This window comes from Procambarus clarkii, chromosome 6 (assembly GCF_040958095.1).
Source record: "Procambarus clarkii isolate CNS0578487 chromosome 6, FALCON_Pclarkii_2.0, whole genome shotgun sequence".
In the NCBI taxonomy this organism is placed as follows: domain Eukaryota; kingdom Metazoa; phylum Arthropoda; class Malacostraca; order Decapoda; family Cambaridae; genus Procambarus; species Procambarus clarkii.
This window is the reverse complement of record NC_091155.1, coordinates 6451940-6474206: the sequence shown is the minus strand read 5'-3', so window position 1 is coordinate 6474206 and position 22267 is coordinate 6451940. Positions and strand designations below refer to the sequence as shown.

The window sequence follows — 22267 nt, the reverse complement described above, 5'->3', positions numbered from 1 at the left end:
ACATGTTAGTGCATTCGGGTGAAAAACCTCATAAGTGTCCAGAGTGTGGGATGAGGTTGAGACACCTTGGAAGTATGAAGACTCACATGTTAGCGCATTCGGGTGAAAAACCTCATAAGTGTCCAGAGTGTGGGAAGAGGTTCAGTCAGGTTGGAAGTATGAAGACTCACATGTTAGTGCATTCGGGTGAAAAACCTCATAAGTGTCCAGAGTGTGGGAAGAGGTTCAGTCAGGTTGGAGAGATGAAGACTCACATGTAGTGCATTCGGGTGAAAAACCTCATAAGTGTCCAGAGTGTGGGAAGAGGTTTAGTCAGTTGGAAGATGAAGACACATGGTAGTGCATTCAGGTGAAAAACCTCATAAGTGTCCAGAGTGTGGGAAGAGGTTCACAGCTTGGAAGTATGAAGACTCACATGTTAGCATTCAGGTGAAAAACCTCATAAGTGTCCAGAGTGTGGGATGAGGTTCAGCGACCTTGGAAGTATGAAGACTCACATTTAAAGCATTCGGGTGAAAAACCTCATAAGTGTCCAGAGTGTGGGAAGAGGTTCACTCAGCTTGGAAGTATGAAGACTCACATGTTAGTGCATTCGGGTGAAAAACCTCATAAGTGTCCAGAGTGTGGGATGAGGTTGAGACACCTTGGAAGTATGAAGACTCACATGTTAGTGCATTCGGGTGAAAAACCTCATAAGTGTCCAGAGTGTGGGAAGAGGTTCATTCAGGTTGGAAGTATGAAGACTCACATGTTAGTGCATTCGGGTGAAAAACCTCATAAATGTCCAGAGTGTGGGAAGAGGTTCAGTCAGGTTGGAAGTATGAAGACTCACATGTTAGTGCATTCGGGTGAAAAACCTCATAAATGTCCAGAGTGTGGGAAGAGGTTCAGTCAGGTTGGAAATATGAAGACTCACATGTTAGTGCATTCGGGTGAAAAACCTCATAAATGTCCAGAGTGTGGGAAGAGGTTTAGTCGGGTTGAACATATGAAGACTCACATGTTAATGCATTCGGGTGAAAAACCTCATAAGTGTCCAGAGTGTGGGAAGAGGTTCAGACTCCTTGGAAGTATGAAGACTCACTTGATGATGCACATTGATGAAAGACCTTATGAGTGTGATGAGTGTGGCAGAAGGTTTAGAGATCGGGGCTCTATAATACGTCACATGTTAGTACATACAGAAGAAAGGCCTTTTGAGTGTGATGAGTGTGGCAAAAGGTTTAGATATCGTGGCTCTATAATACGTCACATGTTAGTACATACAGAAGAAAGGCCTTTCGAGTGTGATAAATGTGGCAGATTATTTAAGTCACGTAATGGTATAAAAGCACACGTGTTAGTGCATTTGAATGATAAACCTTCATAAAGTGTCCAGAGTTTTGGAAGCGTTTCGGTCATCTTTGTAGTATGAAAACTCACAAGACGGTGCATTTGGGTGATAGGTTAAACATTTTGAGTGTGAGAGATAAATCAGAAAATGCTTTAAGTATAATGTATAACAAAGCACATATTAGTTCATTAACTTATAATTCCATTTTTCCAATTTTAAAATTGTTGGAAATTGTAAACTTTATCAGGAAAATATCTTGCACTCTCCATAGCTTCAACCATTATTTTATTATATATTTTTATGCTGTTTTAGCTTACCCAATTCCATATACTGTATTCAAAAACGTGGTGTTGCTCCTTCACGTTAACTTATTTCTCACTCTCCAACCCCTGCCCTATTTTCCTTTCTGTTGTCATGATCGTGTATGTACAACTGGTACCAATTGTCTTCTTTGATATCTGTGTACCTCATAGCTTCCGTTAAATTTTCTTCTCTGCCACAGAAGAAACGTGGCAATATTCCACAGCCACAGTGCTGGCATTGGCAGTGCCATCACTGCCAGCACAGTTGAAGGTTTGGAAGCAAGCCAAAAGCACTCTAGTTGATTGTTAACTGTTAACTGTAGTTTTATATATATACTTTTGTACTATTTTTATGAAATATTAAAATAATTTTTGTTATTTTGCTTAATGACTGAGATATAAATCATTAACAAATATATATTAGACTGGAATTTATTTTCAGCTAAATCTCTTCATTTATATTTGCATCAGATTTTTAGTAGTCTGGTTTATCTACAGTAGTTAGTGATCTAACGTTGCATTATTGGTGCATTAAGATAGATTCTGATAAAAGACTAACCTTAGTTCAGTAGTCATATTAGCCTGACTGGCATTTATAATTTTCTGAGTTGGAAATATATATTACTCTTGCCCAACGATGTATAGTAATATATATTACTCAGCTGTTAAACAATATTTGTCAGACTGAGATATTTATGTTTAGCAGTTATATTATCTGACTGGTAATTATATTATCCTGACTCTGGCAATTATATTATCCTGACTCTGGCAATTATATTATCTTGCCTGGCAATTTTATTAATCAGACTTGCAATTACTAGGTATATTATATGTATCCAGACTGATGATTGCATTAGCTTGTCTATCAATTATACTATCCTGACTGTGAATTATGTGAGCATGACTCCGGCAATTATTTTAGCCTGAATATAACAATTATAATAGCCTGACTGACAATTATATTATCTTAACCTTCAATAATATTATGCTGATTTGCAATTATATTACATATATCTTGACTGATAATTGCATTAAATTGACTGGCAATTATATATTATCCTGACTCAATTAAATGAGTCTGACTGGCAATTATATTAGCCTGACACTGGCAGTTACATTAGCGTGCTGGTAAATATATTATCCTGAATGACAATAATATTACCCTGACACAATTATATTAGAATACTGGCAATTATATTATCTTATCTGACAATAATATTAGCCTGACTCTGCCACTTGTATAAACCCATTTTATAAAGTGGCATTTTTCATTTATAGTATATTACCATGACCATAATTTATAATATTTTTTGGAGTATGTCATTGAATATTATTAAGCCTATTATTAAGCCTATTGAATATTAATTAAGCCTAGGCTTAATTACTGCTAGTATTTATATCAGTTGTCTGTATTTCTATTCTCAGTATCTTTGATTAATAAGTATTTCTAACTATAAATTAGTGTAATGATTTTTAATTTGTAGATATAAGCCTAAATTTAATCATTGCATAATTGGTATGTATGATTATTATAGGCCTGTTTTACCAGGTATAGGAATAGCCTTTATGGCAGGGGTGGCCAAACTTGCTTACTGTAAGAGCTGCAAATGATAAACCTCAAATGTTTGAGAGCTGCAGGAGAACCATTTGAGAGCCACAGCTTCCTTACTGAATAATGTCAACAGTGTCTGCTGGCAATTTATTGATGATTTTCACTCATTTAACTTATTTTTCCTTAAGTCTGATTTAGGTGGATAATCATATGAAAAGTTTTTGTGATTAGGTTCATACTGGCGTTTCAAGTTCCTGGCTTTGTAATGACTGAATGGCACTTGGCAAACAAGACACAAAGGTTTACCTCCTTTAACTGTGAATGCAAACTTTGTTCCACAAGTATCGGAACTTTTTATATAGTCATGCATTTCTTGCCCTGGATTCGGGTAGAAACTTCTAGAATATTCACATTCTCAAGAATTTTTTACTAGCCGCATATTAAAGGTCAAAGAGCTACAGTTTTTGCCACCCTGTGGCCAAACCACGGCTTGTAATTTGTCATCTAGGCAAACCAAAACAATATACTTTATTGTTTTGATTGGCAGTTTAGGTTCGTGTTGTGTTGATGGATATGAATGATGTGTAGTTATTTGCTTAGGAGCAATCATTGGCCCATATTATTTATAGATGGAATATGGTGTAATACCTGTACTTGGCTCTTACCTATTACCTTTTAATTATATTATAAAGAACTGGACGATTGTTTCAACATAAAGGGTCACTGTCCACTCTCAGTAACTAGAAGTTACAGAACTTACTTGACAATTATCTCAACATACAAAGTAACTGTTCACTCACAGTAACTATATGTTATAGTTCTATCCCCCCCTTCACCGACCGTCGTCCACGGGCCAGGGCCAGGGGGCATACGTCGAGGTGACGTGCGAGCTCCTCCAGTCCGTCCTCCTTCGATGAGTCCCCCGAGGAGAGAGCGCCCCCCACTTTTTCTAGCCCCTGGCTGGGGCAACTCCAGGCGACCACGGGCTCCAGCATCCCACTCTTGGGCGTGCACGTCCCGCAAGCCCTTCGGGTGTAGGTCTGGGCAAACAAGTATGTGGACCTCGGGCACTTAATTGCTTGCCTATGAGCGGGAATCAGGTTCTTTCGAGTCCCACTCTGCGACATTCCCTGACGCAAAGGAGGCTGGTAAGAAGCAGCCGCCCCTGACGCCGAACCAGTGGGCGCATGGCCTTGACATTTACGCCACTATCTACGTCGAGAAGCACCCAGCGGAGGCTCAGGCACTGTTTACCTATGCGCGTTACGTGAAGACCATGAAGACGTCCCTCAAAGGTGACTGGATGTGGTACGATAAGGCCTTCAGATGGGACAGGGAGAGGTCGGGCTGTTCATGGTTGGACTACAGGCTGGACTTGGAATTTCGCTCGGTGCAACGCATCGCCCAGGCCGCTGCTCAGCCGACGAGGCAGGAGCAGGGCGACCGGCAGCACTTTCTCTCTCCAGCGCCCGGGCAGCTGGGCTACCCCCGGGCTACTGCTTCGCCTACCACTCGAGGGGACCCGGCTGCACTTTCTCCTCATGTTCATTCAAGCACTACTGCCCACGCTGCCGAAGGAGGCACCCTGCCTACAACCCATGCCCTCCAGCACGGCCTCGCGACGAACCCACACAGGAGCAGCGCCCACGTCGCCACCCGCAAGTTACGGCTTCGAGGAGCTAGGCTGGGCTCCAACTGGTTACGCCCCTCTCTTTCTGGACTAGGCGGGGCCCTCAGCCGCCTCTAGAAGGGCTTGCAGAACAGTACTATCGCGGTAGGCAGGTGGGAGAGTGACGTTTCCTTCCCAGTTCGGTAGCTGTAGTTGCTTGGCCACCCTGAGGTTTCCCTCGCGTCCAGCGGGCACTCGCCCTTCGGGGGGAGGGGGGGTCCGGCCTGCGGGGTGGGGGTGCAGCGCCCGTCCCCAAGTGTTCCGCTGTCTGCAGCTTCTACTTTGACTTTACAGCCATTCTACTAGTAAGCCCTACCTTGTCAGGTAATTCCTTCCTCCTTGGCGGCTCGGCCTCTGGCCTGGGGTTATTTTCTTCTCCAAATACATATCAGGCTTCCCCAGTCACTGTTTTTCTGCCGCCTGATTATTCTCCAGCTAGGGTTTCCCTTATGTTATGTTGCTCACTTTGGTGTCCTGTTATACTTAGAATTAGATTTGTTACATTCGCCTCACTGCTAATTCTAGACATTAGGACATTAGGTTTCTGCAGAGTTTGTTACTAGGCTATAAGATTACGTTATTTTACTACGGTGTACAATTTAAGATGTTTCGTGTACTTTGAGTTAGCCACGGCTATGTTATACATTTGTTAAGTCCTATTTAGAAGCCTGTTTTACTTCTGCAGAATTATTTATCATGTCTAATAAATTTACGCCCCCCATGTGTTGGTGTCTTCCTTCCCCCGATCAGAAAATGTTATAGAACTTGCGGGAAACGCTGTGTGTGTTAGTGACCTTACAAGAATGTAAAAATACCAGTCTTTTGTAATCTCATCAACCCATTGTACTTGCTTGTGAATAAATTATTATTAATATTTTTAATATTATTATTAACTTGACAATTATCTTAAAATACAAGGTCACTGTCCACTTACAGTAACAATATGTTATAGAACTTAGCTAACTCCTATTAATAACTTACATTATTTGTAACAATGGGATAATTAAGTTGAGGTACTAATAGGGTCAGTTTGTTCAGATAGATCACATTGGGAGAGGAATTTATTGAGATTATCCTCGTGTGATAATACAGTGTGGCTTCAGACCCATAAAAGCACCAACACTGCTCTTATAAATACAATATGCTTAAATTATTACATGCAGTACTTAACAAAAATGAGCTCCCCATAGGTTTGTTTGTTGACTTACGCAAGGGTTTTGACACTGTTAACCACAATAACCTTCTGAAACTCCAACACTATGGAGTTAGAGGTCACTCCCTTCAGTACTTGCAATCTTATCTCTGTCAGCAGTATATTTCAGTGAACGCTGCTACTTCTCCCACTTTCTCAATTAACATTGGCATTCTGCAGAGGTAGCATACTTGGTCCATTCGTTTTTCTCATATATATTTTCCAAATACCTTCATATTTTCTCTTCATCACATGAAGAAGAAACATCTTCATGTTTTCTCACATGCTACCTTGAGGTGCTTCCGGGGCTTAGCGTCCCCGCGGCCCGGTCGTCGACCAGGCCTCCTGGTTGCTGGACTGATCAACCAGGCTGTTGGACGTGGCTGCTCGCAGCCTGACGTATGAGTCACAGCCTGGTTGATCAGGTATCATTTGGAGGTGTTTATCCAGTTCTCTCTTGAACACTGTGAGGGGATTGCCAGTTATGCCCCTTATGTGTAGCGGAAGCGTGTTGAACAGTCTCGGGCCTCTGATGTTGATAGAGTTCTCTCTCAGACTACCTGTTGCACCTCCACTTTTCAACGGGGGTATTCTGCACATCCTGCCATGTCTTCTGGTCTCATGTGATGTTACTTCTGTGTGCAGGTTTGGGACCAGCCCCTCTAATATTTTCCACGTGTAAATTATTATGTATCTCTCCCGCTTGCGCTCAAGGGAGTACAGAGTTAGGCTCTTTAGTCGGTCCCAATAGTTTAGATGTTTTACTGAGTGGATTCTAGCAGTAAAGGATCTCTGCACGCTCTCCAGGTCACCAATTTCTCCAGCTTTGAAAGGGGCTGTCATTGTGCAGCAGTATTCCACTCTAGAGAGCACAAGCGTTTTGAAAAGTGTCATCATCGGTATAGCATCTCTAGTGTGAAAAGTTCTTGTTATCCAACCTGTCATTTTTCTTGCAGTTGGGACGGCTACTTTATTGTGTTCTTTAAAAGGTAAGGTCTTCCGACATGAGTACACCCAGATCCTTTACATTGCCTTTTCGTTCTATGCTATGATTTGCCTAAGTTTTGTACGTGGTTTCTAACCCACCGTGCTAACCCACTTATTCTAAATGACACGGTGCATACTGAACTAAATGAAGTCCATTAAATTGACTGTTAACAAACTTTCCCTTAACATCGACAAGGGGTTTTACATTTTTGTTTGGAAAGAAGTTCAACAATCAAATTAATCTTAAGACTATGATGACAAAACCACACACCAGAAGATGAGACGACAACATCCTGGTTTGTCCTGGACCATTATCGCAATCGATTTGATAATGGTCCAGGACGGACCGAAATGTCGTCGTGTCCTCATCTTCTGGTGTGTGGTTTGGTCATCATATCTGTTGTGATTCATTGTCTAAGACTTAACAATACCAAATTATGAGCAGAGTTGATGGGAAGTTCCTTGGTGTTCACTTTGACAACAAACAAAATTTCCATTGCCATATATAAAATATAACTAAAAAGTTAAGTTATATACCGCTTCCGTGGTGTAGTGGTTATAACGCTTGCCTGGCGTTCCACGATCGCTTTGTCCTGGGTAATAATAAAAATAATAATAATTTATTTGCAAGAAGGTACAATGGGTTGGTGTCATTACATAAGATTGGTATTTTTACATTTATGCAAGGCCACTAGCTTGCATACCATTTCAGGCAGGTCCTTAAAGATGAAAGGGTACATTGTAGCAGTGTACCCTTTCAGATGTACAGTGTAAGTTTGAAGTACAAGGTAGGAAACTGTGAGGATGAATTTAGGTCCTTTTTTCCTTTACTTTTGAACAATTTTTTAATTCATCAGGGAGTGAGTTCCAAAGACTGGGCCATTTTATTTGCATGGAATGTTTGAACAAGTTTAGGCTGACTCTGGGGATATCAAAGAGATGTTTATTTCTGGTGTGGCTTTGGGTTCTATTACATCTATCAAGGAAAAGTTTCAGATCAAGGTTAGCGTTTAGGAAACCAGGTTTTATACCTGGTTTCCAGGAAACCAGGGTTTTTTATAAACCAGGTCCCCCTCCCCGCTCAGCTCGTTGTCGCCGTGTGGGGGCTTAGTGGGCGGCTGCCGGAGTGTGATGCTCCTTGGGACAGTCCTCTGTCCTTTTCTAGCCTTGTTCTCCTGCTGCCGTCCTCTCCAATTCTGCTGGGCATCTTTTCCTTTTCCTTCTGTTTCGTTTTTCTCCCCCCTCTTCTCCTATCTGCTTGCCGTTTCCTGCCGACCTTTTGCTCGTTCTGGTTCTTCCCTTGGACTTCTTCTATTTTGACGCCCGGGTGCTTGAGGAGGCATACTCTTGCACCCGTAGAACTGCAGTACCCGACGTCGAGAGCGAGGGGAACCTTTTATTGTCAATCCCCACTTCGTCACTGAACCCGATCTCGACGGACTGTCGGTTTCTTAAGGTGGCGTTTGTGGGGCGTATACTCACGACGCACCCCTAGGAGGCCTCGACAAGATCGGCGATAGCTTCTTGTTGGGTGTCCTGCCTCTAATTGTGGCTCCATGGTGGGTGTGGGGGCACATTCGTGAATGAATTCTTCTTTTCGTCAAGATGATAACCCCTGTTTCGGCTTCTTCTGGTTTACCTTCTCAGGCTCGTGTGGTGGGCGACCAAGCCCCCGAGTCGGTCCGTATTGGAAGACCGGGCTCTGTAGCCTCCGCTGCATTGGGCCCCGACCTTGCTCCTCCTTTGGCCTCTCTGACTCCTTCCCCTGGCTCCCCTCCCTCCTCTGTGGTTGGGTCGAGCCCCAAGCCCCCAGTGGTGACTACCTCGTCCCCTGGCGCGGCTCCTTCTCTAGTTGTAACTACTGCGCCTTTTAACCCCTCTCTCTCTGGGGGTTCTCACCGCCGTCCTCGTCACGGCCGCCCTCGCTCGATTCCTTCCAGTTCTGCTACCTATCAAGCCTTGTTTGGTCCCACTTCGTGGGCCAAATATTTTGATCTCCTCCCTCTTGATTCTGCGCCTCCTGACGATTTCTCCCTCCATCGACATCTCATTGATTCCGTGGATGCCTCCATTACTTTCAACCCCACTCGTCTCGGTACACGTGTCGTTGCTGCTCCTTCTCAGGATGCTGCTTCCCGCTTGGCTGCCTTATCCTGCCTTGGCGAGACCCCCGTTCGGGTCTCGAAGAACGCTCAGTTGAATGCCAGTGTTGGCACTATTTTGCTCCCGCCCCATGTTGCGACCGGTGTTCGGGACCTGCGCGACTGCCACGACGATATTCAACATATCCTCGCTGCCCAGGGCCATTCTATTCTCCAGGTGGACACGTTTACTCGTCCCCCTCGTGGTAGTCGCCGTCAACCCCTCCGGGTTGTGAAGATTACCTTTGATGGTAGGACCCTTCCACCCTCTGTCATTCTTGCTGGTGCCAGGTGCTCTGTCCAGGAGTACATTCCTTCTCCTCGGCTCTGCAACAAGTGCTGGAGGTTTGGGCATGGTGCCCTCCGCTGCTCCGGGACTGTCTCTCTCTGTCCTTTGCGTGGTGGCGAAGGTCACTCTAAGTCGGAGTGCACTTCTCCCCAGGCTCGTTGCCTCAACTGCGGTGAGGCCCATCCTACCTTCTCCCGTGCGTGTGTCCATTACAAGCTTGAGGCAACCATCCTCAACTTGAAGCACCGGGAGCGTTTATCTTTTCCTGAGGCGAGGCGCCAGGTTCGCCTGCTCCCGCCTTATGCTAATATCTCTTATGCTCGCGTGTTGCGCTCTTCCTCTCCTCGTCCTTCCCGCCTTCCTCAGACTCACAACCGTTTCCGGGCCTTGGACCCTGATGCGCCCACTGCCCCCTCCTCTGTCCCTTTGGGTTCTCTCCCGAAGGATCCTCCTCCTGGTCCTCTGTCTGGGGTTCCCCTTCCTTCTACTCGGTCTGTCGTGTCTTCTGTGTCTTCTTCCTCGTCCCCCTCCGATCCTCCTTCCCATCCTCTTCCTTCATCTATCGGCTCTCCCCACCGCCTGTCGGTGGGGGCGGATGTCCATCGCTCTCCTAACGGCCGTCGTGTGTGCTCTTGTTCGGCTTCTCCTGTTGAGACACTGGAATCCGTTGCCCGGTACTTAGTTGCTGGGACACCGGTCTCTTTAAGTCAGAAGTGTAAGCCTGGCTCCTCTCCTTCCTCTTCCCCGGCGGGTAAGAAGGCTTCGGTTTCTTCCTCAGCTCCTCCTTCTGGCTCTGTTGCTCCTTCCCCTCCCGTTTCAGTGCTTGCGCCCCCTGTTCCTGCTATGGAGGTTTCTTTGGCCCCTGCTTCCCTTTCGGTTGCTGCTCTTGCTGGGGTGCGCTCCCCTCTTTCTACTCCCCCTCTTCCTGCTGCTGTCCTTGAATGCTCCTCTCCGTTGTCTCCTCCTCTTCCTCCTCCTCCTCCTCCGGACCCTGCCCGCCCACCTCTGATCTGTTCTCCCGTTTCCTTCCCTCCGTCTTTGCTCAGTTTACCCATGCCCCCTAACCCTGACTTTGCTGACCCTGATCCCGACCCTGATATTCTTTAACGTGCTCCGTTGCTCTTTCGCCTTTGTTTCTTCCTTGTTCTCTGTTTTTGTCCTTTCTCTTCTCGTCGTTGTCCATTCTTCAATGGAACGTTCGAGGTTATTACGCCAATTTCCTCGAACTCCAACTTCTGATTTCGCGGTTTTCGCCCCTTTGTGTCTGTCTCCAGGAGCCAATGCTTGGTGCTCGTCCTGGTCGTTTTCGTGGCTATTCCTTTCTCTCCCCCCCCCCCAGCCATTGCTGGGGCTTCTAATTCTTCTGCTCTCTTGATTCGGGCTGATGTTCCCTTTGTTCCTTTACTTTTTCCTTCGCCTCTCCATTGTTCTGCTGCTCGTATCTTTGTGGGGAAATGGTACACAGTTTGTTCCATTTATCTCCCCCCGAGTGTCCCGCTCTCTCTTCCTGATTTGAAACACCTCCTAGACTCCTTGCCGGAGCCTGTGCTCCTGCTGGGTGACTTCAATTGTCGTCATTCTCTTTGGGGTGACGTTCTGACGAATACCCGGGGTCGCCTCCTTGAGCCGTTTCTCCTCTCTTCTTCCCTGTCTCTTCTGAATTCTGGTGAGCCCACTAATTTGGACTCTCGGACTCGCACCCTTTCTTGTCTTGATCTTTCTCTCTGCTCTTCTTCTCTTTACTTAGATTTCACGTGGCAGGTTCTTGATGACCTCCATGGAAGTGATCATTTCCCCATCCTTGTTTCCTTTTTCTCTTTTCGCCCTTCCCTCTCTTTCCCTAGGTGGCAGTTTGCTAAGGCAGACTGGACCCTATTTACCCTCAGTGCTGCTCTCTCTGACCTCTCCCTTCTGCCTCTCTCTCGCGCTCTCCTCCTTTTTCATGACACTGTCTTCAACGCTGCCCTCCGCTCTATTCCTCGCTCTTCCTCTCGGGGTCCACGGAAGTGCGTTCCCTGGTGGAATGCGGACTGTGCTCGGGCTGTCCGCTGTAAGCGTGCAGCCTGGAAGAGGCACCGCCGTAGGCAGACGACCGATTCTTTTCTTTTCTTTCGGAAAGCGAGTGCGGTGGCCCGTAGGGCCATCCGTACGGCTAAACGTGAATGTTGGGCATCTTATGTCTCAACAATTACGTCCGAAACCCCTCTGGCCCAGATCTGGAAGCGTATCCGCAAGATAGCGGGTAAGTTTGTTCCCGATGTTTCACCGGTCCTTCACCTCCATGATACTCTTGTGGCGGACCCGTTGCAGGTCGCTTCCGAACTGGGTTCCCACTTTTCTTCTGTTAGCTCTGGTCTTCATCTTCCCCAATCTTTCCTTCTTCGTAAACCTGTCCTTGAGTCTCGTCCTTTAGATTTCTGCACTCATCTTCAGCTTCCCTATAATGATCCCTTCTCTCTCTCTGAACTTCGTTCTGCCCTGGCCCTCTGCGGTTCTACGGCGGCGGGCTCCGATGGTATTCATTATGAGATGCTTCGCCATCTCCCTCCGAGCACGTCTCAGTATTTACTGAGTCTGTATAATCGGATCTGGGAGTCGTCGTTAGTCCCTGAGGACTGGCTCGATGCCGTTGTCCTCCCTGTTCGCAAACCGGGGTCTCTGGGTACTTCCCCTAAGGACTTTCGCCCTATTGCTCTCACAAGTTGTGTCTGCAAACTCTTTGAACGTATGGTTAACGTTCGTCTGATGTGGTTCCTGGAACACCATCACCTCTCCCCTTCTCAATTTGGTTTCCGCAAGTACCGCAGCACGACAGATGTCCTGGACCTAGATTCAGGAAGCTCTGTGTATTTCTTCGTAAGTGGGTTTGCTACGAAGGTTCCTAAGTGCGCCCTAAGAAGATGCTTAGGTGCGATTCAATAAGGTATACTTAGGAAGAAAATTGTTGGTTCACCTGCGTGCCGATAGAGGTCACTACTGTGTTTCGTTTGGCCAATCAGAGAGCAGCAACATTCTTCATATTGAAGATTTAGAGCTGGCTTATAGGAGCTCTACTGCCTCCTATTTACGTCGAATTTTCTTATAAAATTAGTATATTTCGAAGTAAAACAATGTTTTTTCAACTTCTACAGCCAGCACCGACATTGTAGTAAACAAATATGTTACATTTGTTGTTTACCTACGTAATTCTAAGAGATACTGTGTAGCTGTCCTTGTTGCTCGGAAGATGCGCTGACAATTATTGTATATATTTACTGAATTTACCCAATGGCCACTAACTATCTAGTGACCTCGAAGAGGACAGAAAGCCGGCGGCTTGTTAAAGGGCCCGCCAATTGAATTAATGTTATTTTTTAGCTGGAATTTGGCATTTACGGCTTCAGCGGGTAGGCGGTTCCATGGGTTTATAGCCCTCTTGGTGGAAAAAAAAACATCTGTTTTCAGTCCTACTTGAGAGAACATACTCTCCAACACTATATCTGTGATTGTCCTGTTATCAGTGACTTCATACCAAATGGTATGAGGTACTTTGAGCTCTGTAATTACTTCATACACTCAGGAATATTGGAAGATATTCTTGTGCTGCACCCAGATTTTTGCCAGTGGAGGCTAATAGATCAGCATTAAGTATTTTGTTCTCTCCTAATTCCATGTATGACTGGCCATCCTGTGAGGTGAGGATGTTGGGTGAGCTTGTAGCTGGTTTTTGATCTACACTGTGTGGTCCTTTATACAGAATAGGGAAGCAGCACATTGCTGTGTATACCTAAACATGTTTAAAAATACATTGTTTGAGAGGAGTTTTGTAGAAACTGGTAAGAGTAATTATAATATAATGTTTCCATGATTCAGTGCTTACCTCTTGTGAAAATTGCTTAGAGTTGTTTAGTCAGAGTTGATTTGTTTTTTGTATTGAGGCTGGTATTTTCTAAATTGATTCCATGTACAGTATGTTTAACCATCCTGTGAGATGGGAGTATTAGATAAACATATAGCTAGTTCTTTATCTACACTGTGTAATATTCCATATAGAATAGGGTAGCAGCACATTGCTGTGTATACCTAATCTTCTTAATAAAAAAAATCAGTAATAAAGATTTTAAATTATAGTTTGTATTATTACAAATACAGTACTGTATTATCCTTATTAAATCATGTTGACCATGGATCATTAAGATCTCATGTTGATATGTAATACAAGTCATATTTCTTTTGAACTGCTAATCCATGATAATCATTCATTAAATTGTGCATTGTCTTAATTTTTCACTTCCTTGGATATACTGTACAGTACAAAAAGATAGGATAAAAATAAACCAGTAATATTTCTTTCATTATATTTTTCATTTAAATAACTGCATCAATATTTTTACAGCTGACAGGATTTGTTTTCCCATACAGGTGCATTATTTGTTAAAAAAAATTTGGTTTACTGTTACACACAATGGTGCTACATAGCCTTCCCAGCTTGGTGCCTTCTTTTACAATACAATACAATACAATTTTATTTAGGTAAGGTACATACATACAATAAATATTTACAAGGATTGTTTGACTTATAGGTAGAGCTAGTACATACAATGCCTAAAGCCACTATTACGCAAAGCGTTTCGGGCATGATAAACTTAAATGACAAGCTTAATACTAATTGAGCATAATGAGTAGAATGAAAACAAGAAATGAAAACATAGATGAAAAAGCAGCACAAATACAATTATGTCGACAAACAGCGCTCTTTAAAGAAAAAAACAGACATTGGTTGACAATAGAAGGGTAAGGTAGGTTACAGGGAATTTATTAGGTATAGCTTCGCTTTTAACTTAAACTGTACTGATTAACTGTACTTAATACTTACTGATTAAAAAATAAATAATAAATACATTTTATTCAGGAAAAGTACATACAGTTGATTTACAAACATAATGTTGGATTTATAGGCAGAGCTAGTACATACAATACCTAAAGCCACTAATACTCATAGCATTTCGGACAAGGTGTGGGGGGAAAAAAACACAGACTAAAACTTAATAGTAATCGGGATTAGGTATAAATTGTGTTGAAAGAAGAAATAAAAAATACAAAAAGGGGGTTAACATAGCATAAATCAGCAATTGCACATGTTGGTGAACAGCGTTGTTTAAAAAATAGCAAGACATGGGTTGACATTTAGGAGGTAAGTTAGGTTACATGGAGTTAATTAGGCAGTACTTGGTTTAACTCTTAAACTGGTTGAGAGAGGTACAGCCTTTGACATGATTCGGGAGGTCATTCCACATTCTGGGTCCCTTGATTTGTAGAGCACTTCTAGTTTGGTTACACACAGTCAAATTGAGTAAGAGGAAGAGGTCTTGGACACAAATTTGTTCCATGCTAAATGTAGAGGAATCAGCTGAGTATTCCTCAAATAAAATAAGTTGCCTCAGCTTATAAGGTAAATAAAATAAGCATTTCTCAAATAAGTAGCTGCCTCACCTCACTGCCTTACTGCTACATAGCCTTCCCGGCATGGTGCCTTCTTTTGATAATTACTTGTTCCACACCCAAATTGTATAACAGGAAGAGGTCTTGGACCCCTACTTCCCTCTCTCTTTTTTAGTAGTCTATATAGTCATAATTATAGCTTTAAGTATTCAATGAATAAAGTTTTTGACATTTTTACCCTTTTCCTTACCTAACATCATTTGTGCAGCATATTTTTATTTTATGTCTCACCCAGATTTAATTTCAAAATAAAACCAAACTAAATAAATTAGAAATGGGTATGTATAGCTAAGGTACACCCTTACTACTAGGTGAACAGGGGCATTTGGTGATAGTAAATGATCCCATCAGGCAGGGATCATCACCTTCTCTCATATTTCATGTTCACCAGTGTTTATTTACTTAATAACTACTGGTATAATATCTTGCTATTATAAAACTAATTCTACTATCATCAAACACATATTTACTTCAAGTTTCAAGCAGAGAATGCATATATAACTAACACGAAGGATTACTCTTCACTAGATTCACCAGCTATAATATTTTGGTCATGTTCCAATATCATAAATCGATCCCAGTGTTATGTAGTAGAGAAAGAATGACTTATATCCAGTTTACGTAAAGCTACGAGTGGTCGAAACCACACTTAAATCCCGGAATGAACTTACGAAGATTTTTCCACTTAGGGTAGTTAATTGAATACGGACGTAGCCGCCACGAAGGCGCTAAGACGGAAAACGCTCTTAGCTAAGAGGAAAAACCTTCGTAAGTACCTTCCTGAATCCGGCCCCTGGTGAACTTGGAGGTCTATATTCGTACTGCTTTTGCTGCGAAGACCTCCGTTGTTTCCGTCCTTTTTGACCTAGAAAAGGCTTAATTACGACACCACTTGGCGTTATCATATCCTATCTCAACTTCATTCTTTTGGCCTTCGTGGTCATCTCCCTCTCTTTCTCCGCAGCTTCCTCTCTCGTCGTTCCTTTCGGGTGCGCCTTGGTACCGCTCTCTCTCCCTCTTTTCAGCAATACGAAGGTGTGCCCCAGGGTAGTGTTCTGAGAACTACTCTTTTTCTGGTTGCCCTCAATGGTCTTCTTTCCTCTCTTCCTTCTGGTGTCTTCTCCGCTCTCTATGTCGATGATCTTACCCTTTGTTGTCAGGGTGATGATTCGCCTCTCCTTCAACGCCAGCTTCAACTTCCAATTGATGCCGTGTCGTCTTGGGCCACAGGTCATGGCTTCAAGTTCTCTACTTCTAAGACTTGTGCCATGACTTTTACGCGGAAACGGGTTGTTCTTCGTCCCTCTTTGTCACTTTATGGTCATCCCCTTGAATACAAAGATTCCGCGAAGCTTTTGGGGTTATTCCTTGACACTCGTTTGTCTTGGTCTCCCCATATCTCTTACCTCCGTGTTGAGTGCTCTAAGCCCCTTACCCTCCTTCGAGTCTTGTCCCATACTTCTTGGGGGGCAGATAGGCGCACTCTCCTTGCTTTACATTCCTCTCTCGTCCTGTCTAAGCTCGATTATGGTTGCCCTGCTTACTCGTCTGCTTCTCCTTCTACTCTTCGCCGTCTTGATGCTTTGCACCATACTGGGTTGCGCCTCAGTTCTGGTGCCTTTCGTTCGACTCCCATCCTTAGCTTGTATGTTGACACTGGCTTCCTGTCTCTCCAGGACCGCCGTGATCGCTACTGTCTTCGCTATCTTGCGCGGTCCTTGCAACATCCTTCCTCTCGCCTCTGTCGTGCTTTAACTTTTACCCCTCCTGCGGTTCCTGTTCCTCTTCACCACCTCCCTCTTTCTGTCCGGTTATCTCGCCTACAGGATTCTCTTTCCGTTCGTATTTCTGATGTTTCTCCTCGTGTTGTTCCTTCTTTGCCCCCGTGGAGGGTCCCTCTTCCGCGGTTTTGTACATCCTTGACCCGTATCACTAAAGCTTTTACCCCTCCTACGGTTCTAAAACGCCTTTTCCTCGAGCACTTTTCTTCTCACTCCCGCTCCGTTTCTGTCTTCACCGATGGGTCTAAGTCAGCGGACGGTGTTGGCTACTCTGTTGTTTTTCCTGATCGCACTTATATGTGTCGCTTGCCTCCGGAGACTAGCATCTTTACAGCGGAACTTTATGCTATTCTCTATGCTCTTCGTCTCCTGCTTTCTCGTTGTCAGTCTTCCTTTGTGGTTGTTGTTGACTCTCGTAGTGCCCTCGTGGCTCTCGGGTCCTTTAATCCGGTTCATCCAGTAGTTGTCGAGATCCAGCATTGGCTGTTTCTCGTTCACAGTAAATTTAAGTCGGTTGAGTTTTGTTGGGTTCCCAGCCATATTGGTGTGTCTTTAAATGAGCGTGCGGATGCTGCCGCCAAGGAAGCTGTCCGCTCTTGTCCCATCTCTCGCAAAGGCATTCCGTATTCCGACTTTTACCCGGTTATCCATTCCTCAGTCCTTACCCGTTGGCAGGCTTCTTGGTTGTCTGTTACTGGTAACAAGCTACGTACTCTTAAATGTTGTGTTTCCTCGTGGCCGTCCTCCTTCCACCGTAACCGGCGGTGGGAAACAGCTCTGGCGAGGTTGCGTATTGGCCATACTCGCTTAACCCATGGTCACTTGATGGAGCGCCGCCCTGCTCCTTATTGTCCTAGTTGCATTGTCCCTCTTACGGTCGTGCATGTCATTCTTGAATGTCCTGACTTCCAGGACGAGCGTGTGTCTTGCTTTCCGACCGCCCCTCGCGGTCACCTGTCCCTCGATAGAATTCTTGGTGACTCGGGTACTTTTGATATCGTTCGCCTTATGCGTTTTTGTTCTCGTATTGGCATCCTTGGTGATATTTAGCGCCCTCTGATTATTTTGCGTATTTGATGGTGCTACATAGCCTTCCCGGTTTGGTGCCTTCTTTTGATAATTACTTACTTACTTATAAACCAGGTTTTATACATTTTATACATTTTATACATTGCGTATTGGCCATACTCGCTTAACCCATGGTCACTTGATGGAGCGCCGCCCTGCTCCTTATTGTCCTAGTTGCATTGTCCCTCTTACGGTCGTGCATGTCATTCTTTTTATTTTATTATATTTTATATAGAACGATATTTTATATAGCACATGAGAATGTGTGGGCTGAGTGTATGTTTAGCATGTTAAGGGACTTAAATAGAGGGGCTGCGTGTTGTCTGAAGACTAGGGTTCGTTACAGTTCTGATAGCAGATTTTTGCCGAGTGATGATGGGCTTGAGGAACATAATTTCTGATATTAGAAAGTATATACCGACCATTTTTGAGACTTTTTTAGCTATGTGTTGTATGAGGGTGCTAAAGTTCAGTCCCATGACTATGTATAGGCCAAGGAACTTCCCATCATTTTTATGAGTAATGTCCCAGCAAACACAGAACGTTTGTGGACGTTTTTAAATGGTTCCACAAAGGTAATACTGTAACTTTTGACAAAAATACGTATATCTGATGTTCTTAAAACCAAAGGATATAACTAAAAACATATATTCTTGAGACACAGTTTTTTAAGATTTATGTAAAAATTTAAAAATAATAGTGAATGCTATGGTATTATAATGTTTTCATGCTTTATATTTAAGAATAAATAATTTTCAGTCAACATTTAGTTTTTTTTGTTTACTTTCTGTAAAGCTATCCAATTTACGTTCTTATAACATAAATATAACATTTATATGACGTCAGTATAACGTTATTTACACGACATCATTACGTTATTATGATGTTATATTAACGTATAATTCCTGTGTGAAAACCAGAATATATATTGAACTTTATGTTTTAAACCTTGTAAAGTTATCATAAAACTTGGAATAAGACGGTAAGCATGCTTTACTTATGAAAATATACAAACAAATCAACAAAAACATTTTAACATAAAAAACATAAACATAACATAAATTAATTGCATGCATGGGAGTTAACTGGAACTCTGTAATATTGCATACATGAACCTTAAGGTACAAACCCAGTGTATTTACTCATGCAGTTCTTTCCTAAATCTAAATTTTTCCAATTTTTACACTTTGTTTCGAGTTCTGTCTTGTGTTGCTACTTTTAATACCCCATTAATGTCCCCTTTGTTATGTCCATTCATCCCATTGTGCACCTCTACCATATGTCACTCCTAATTCTTTGCTTTTCTAGAGAATGTAATATAAGCTTTGACAATCTTTCTTCATATGACAGGTTAACAGGTAGAACAAAGATTACCATTTATATATGGATAACTATTATAAGTCGGTTTGAATGAGTGAATTGCTGCTTGAAGATAGGTATATACACCTGTGGTACTATCAGATTGCATCGTGGTGAGCCTAAAACCCTTCAGATCCAAGCAAAGGGTAAAATGCCAGCAGATACAATTGCGAACACATTGATACCAAAATGAAAGACATATGACGAGAATTGAGGTAACCAAAGTGAAAAGAGTGTTCACATTACATTGCACTAGAGTGCTCCCGGGTTACTTTCTCTCACTTTCTCTGTTTTGTGCGGATGGTACACCTTGCTTTTGGAGTTTATATGCATTTAAACCTGTAGATAATTCTATTGCTAACACATTGATACCAAAATGAAAGACCTAGGATGACAATTGGGGTGACCAAAATGAAAAGAGTGTATACATTTTATCGCTCTTGTGCGCTCCCTGGTAACACACTCTCGCTTACTCTGTTTGTTGCGGATGGTAAGCCGGGCTTTTGGAGTTTATATGCCTTTAGTCCTGTAGAGAATTCTATTGCGAACACATTGATGCCAAATTGAAAAAACTAGGATGAGAATTGAGGTAACAAAGTTGAAAAGGGTATACACTTTTCAGTATTATCACGCTCTCTAATGTAATGAGAGTTGCCTGAGGGTGGCTCAGCTTTCTTTTTCTGGTACCCTTGGCCTACATTCATCTTGTCGGCGGGTGGAGCGCGCTGCTGTCTTTGACATTATATGCACATAGTTCTGTTGGGAATTCTATTGCGAACGCATTGATACCAAAATGAAAGACATAGGACGAGAATTAAGGTGACAAAGTTGAAAAGAGTATACACTTTTCAGTATTTCCGCGCACTACCAGGGAATGTCCAAACAAAAATGGAGAGAGTGGAGGGGTAACTTGCCCAAAACGCGAAAGTGTTTGGGGAGATTAACTTTCGTTCAATACTATTATGCAAAAGGAGCCACACATCTATGGTTCATCCAATAAAATCAGCAGACTTCTAGATGTTACTACTGCTCGGCTTAGACTCGGTTACAAGTATTTCTGGGAATTCCATTATCTGCCGATGTAGACCTGACCAAATGTTAACTGTCAACAAAATTATTCGCACACCCTCCGTCACTATGTGATAGTGAATTCAGAGACAATTCTATAACCAATGTACCAACGATGTGTCAATATTTCATTCAAAATGATCTGGTACCAGAAATTTTAGCCAAATATCCCCAGTTTGCTAACTGTAAGTAGTAACTAAGTGATTGTAACCTATCCACCGCTGCCCACTGGATGGGGAGCGGTGTGCAGGACAAACATATCAATTGTGACACTAGCTCTCCACATATGTCAGTTGCTTAATTTAGAAACTGTACTTGTGATCGATCTCGAACCTATTGTTGATGTGACGACTTATACTGAATTTTGTAACTAGCTCATCAAGATTGTAACTTGCTTAGCTAAATGAATTGTTGGGTTCAGTCCCTGAGCCCATTATGTGCCTCTGCAACCCTTTCCACTACCGCCCACAAGATGGGTATGGGGTGCATAATAAATGAACTAAACTAACTTTAAGGCATCCTGAAAGAAAGCTTGGAGGGCTTGAAAAATTGCAGAACGAAGCCTTGAGGATAATCCTTGGGTGCCTTCGTACCACAAAGATACTTAATATGAGAAAGGAACTTAATATTCCGAGCGTTGTTTATCGTGTTACTGAAAATAACTGTCAAATTGGTATAAAAATGCTTAGGCTAGCTCATCCTAACCCTTGCACAGAAGCCCTCCAGAATTTCTTTATTGAATGTAAACATTGTTTCAAATATAAATAAAATTGGAACTGAACTCAGAAAGTATCAGATTTATAATTTGTACCAAGAGAGACAACAATAGCACTTTCCTGCACTGTAGGAAATTACACCCTTTTCAATTTTAATCCCTCCCTTTCCATCAAAGGAGCAAATTAGAGATCAGTCCCAGCTTTGTCTTGAGGCAAAGCTCAACGTCTTAAGCCATATTGATGCTCTGTCCACAGAGCATTCTCTCTCTCAAATCATATACACTGAAGGTTTCCTACAGCGCCCAACGGGTGCAGCTGGAAGTGCAGTTGTCCTGGCAATAGGATATGACTTATATTTTGAGTGGGGAGTCCGTATAAACAACTGGGCCTCTATCCTTCAGACTGAACTATTTGCCTTGCTCCTTGCACTGAAATGTGTACAAGTATCCAAACTTGATACATTAGTTGTAAGTGACTCTTTATCATCCTTAATTGCTCTCAACTCTTTAAGACATAACTGTAACATGCTTGTGTCTGAAGCTAGACACAAATACAATAACAACTTGAGGAACCTTATCATAAACAATAATCTCAACAAAAATCACATAGTTCTCAGAGGTGATTTCAATATTGACCTAGGGCTACAAAATAACCCTCAAGTAGACTGTTTCCTCAACAGCATGAATTCCTGTATGCTCATCCCCGCAATCACCAGGCCCACCCGAGTCACTCAAACATCTGCGACTACCCTGGATCACTGATGGACCAACATAACAGCTCCTCTTACATCAAGTATAATCACTGACAGAACAACTGACCACTATCCTACCTTCCTTGTAGCGAACATGGCCATAACACCACCAGGTAACAAGAAAATTACCTTTAGGTTACAATGTGAAGCGGCAATAGGCAATCTCACAAATGCCCTCCACAATGTAAACTGGGAATCTAAATTTATCAATACACAGGATAATAATTCGTTAACTAGCCTCTTTCCAAAATTTAAAGCCTTTACAATACTTATTGTCCTCTCCTCACCAAGCAAGTAACTGGCAAAAAGGTTAAATAATCCCTGGCTCACTAATGGCATACTTAAAGTAATCGACAAGAAACATGAATATGAAAAAAAAACTTAGGATTGGCCTAGTTGGAAAAGAAGTAGTTAAGAGGTATTCATCAGTGCTTACCAGTATAATAAGAGCAAAGCGTTCCTATTACGAGAATAGATTCAAAGAAGCAAAAGGCAACATAAAAAGCACATGGAGAGCCATCTCTACCATCCTAGGAGCTAAACAACATTCACATAATAAGATAAAAATCTCCAAGGAT

General features: G+C 42.9%; 1 protein-coding gene across 1 annotated transcript; it reads left to right on the top strand.

The window, feature by feature from the left end:
- Window positions 1–904: 904 nt before the first annotated feature.
- On the top strand, window positions 905–1369 carry LOC123754176 (zinc finger protein 610-like). The gene has a single exon (XM_069309285.1). It carries the CDS (start codon window positions 905–907, stop codon window positions 1367–1369), a length of 465 nt encoding a protein of 154 aa, XP_069165386.1.
- The last annotated feature ends 20898 nt before the right edge of the window (window positions 1370–22267 follow it).

Bases quoted from the DNA above. Each gene is read 5' to 3' on its own strand.
- LOC123754176 (XM_069309285.1), top strand. From the start codon at position 905: ATGAAGACTCACATGTTAGTGCATTCGGGTGAAAAACCTCATAAATGT.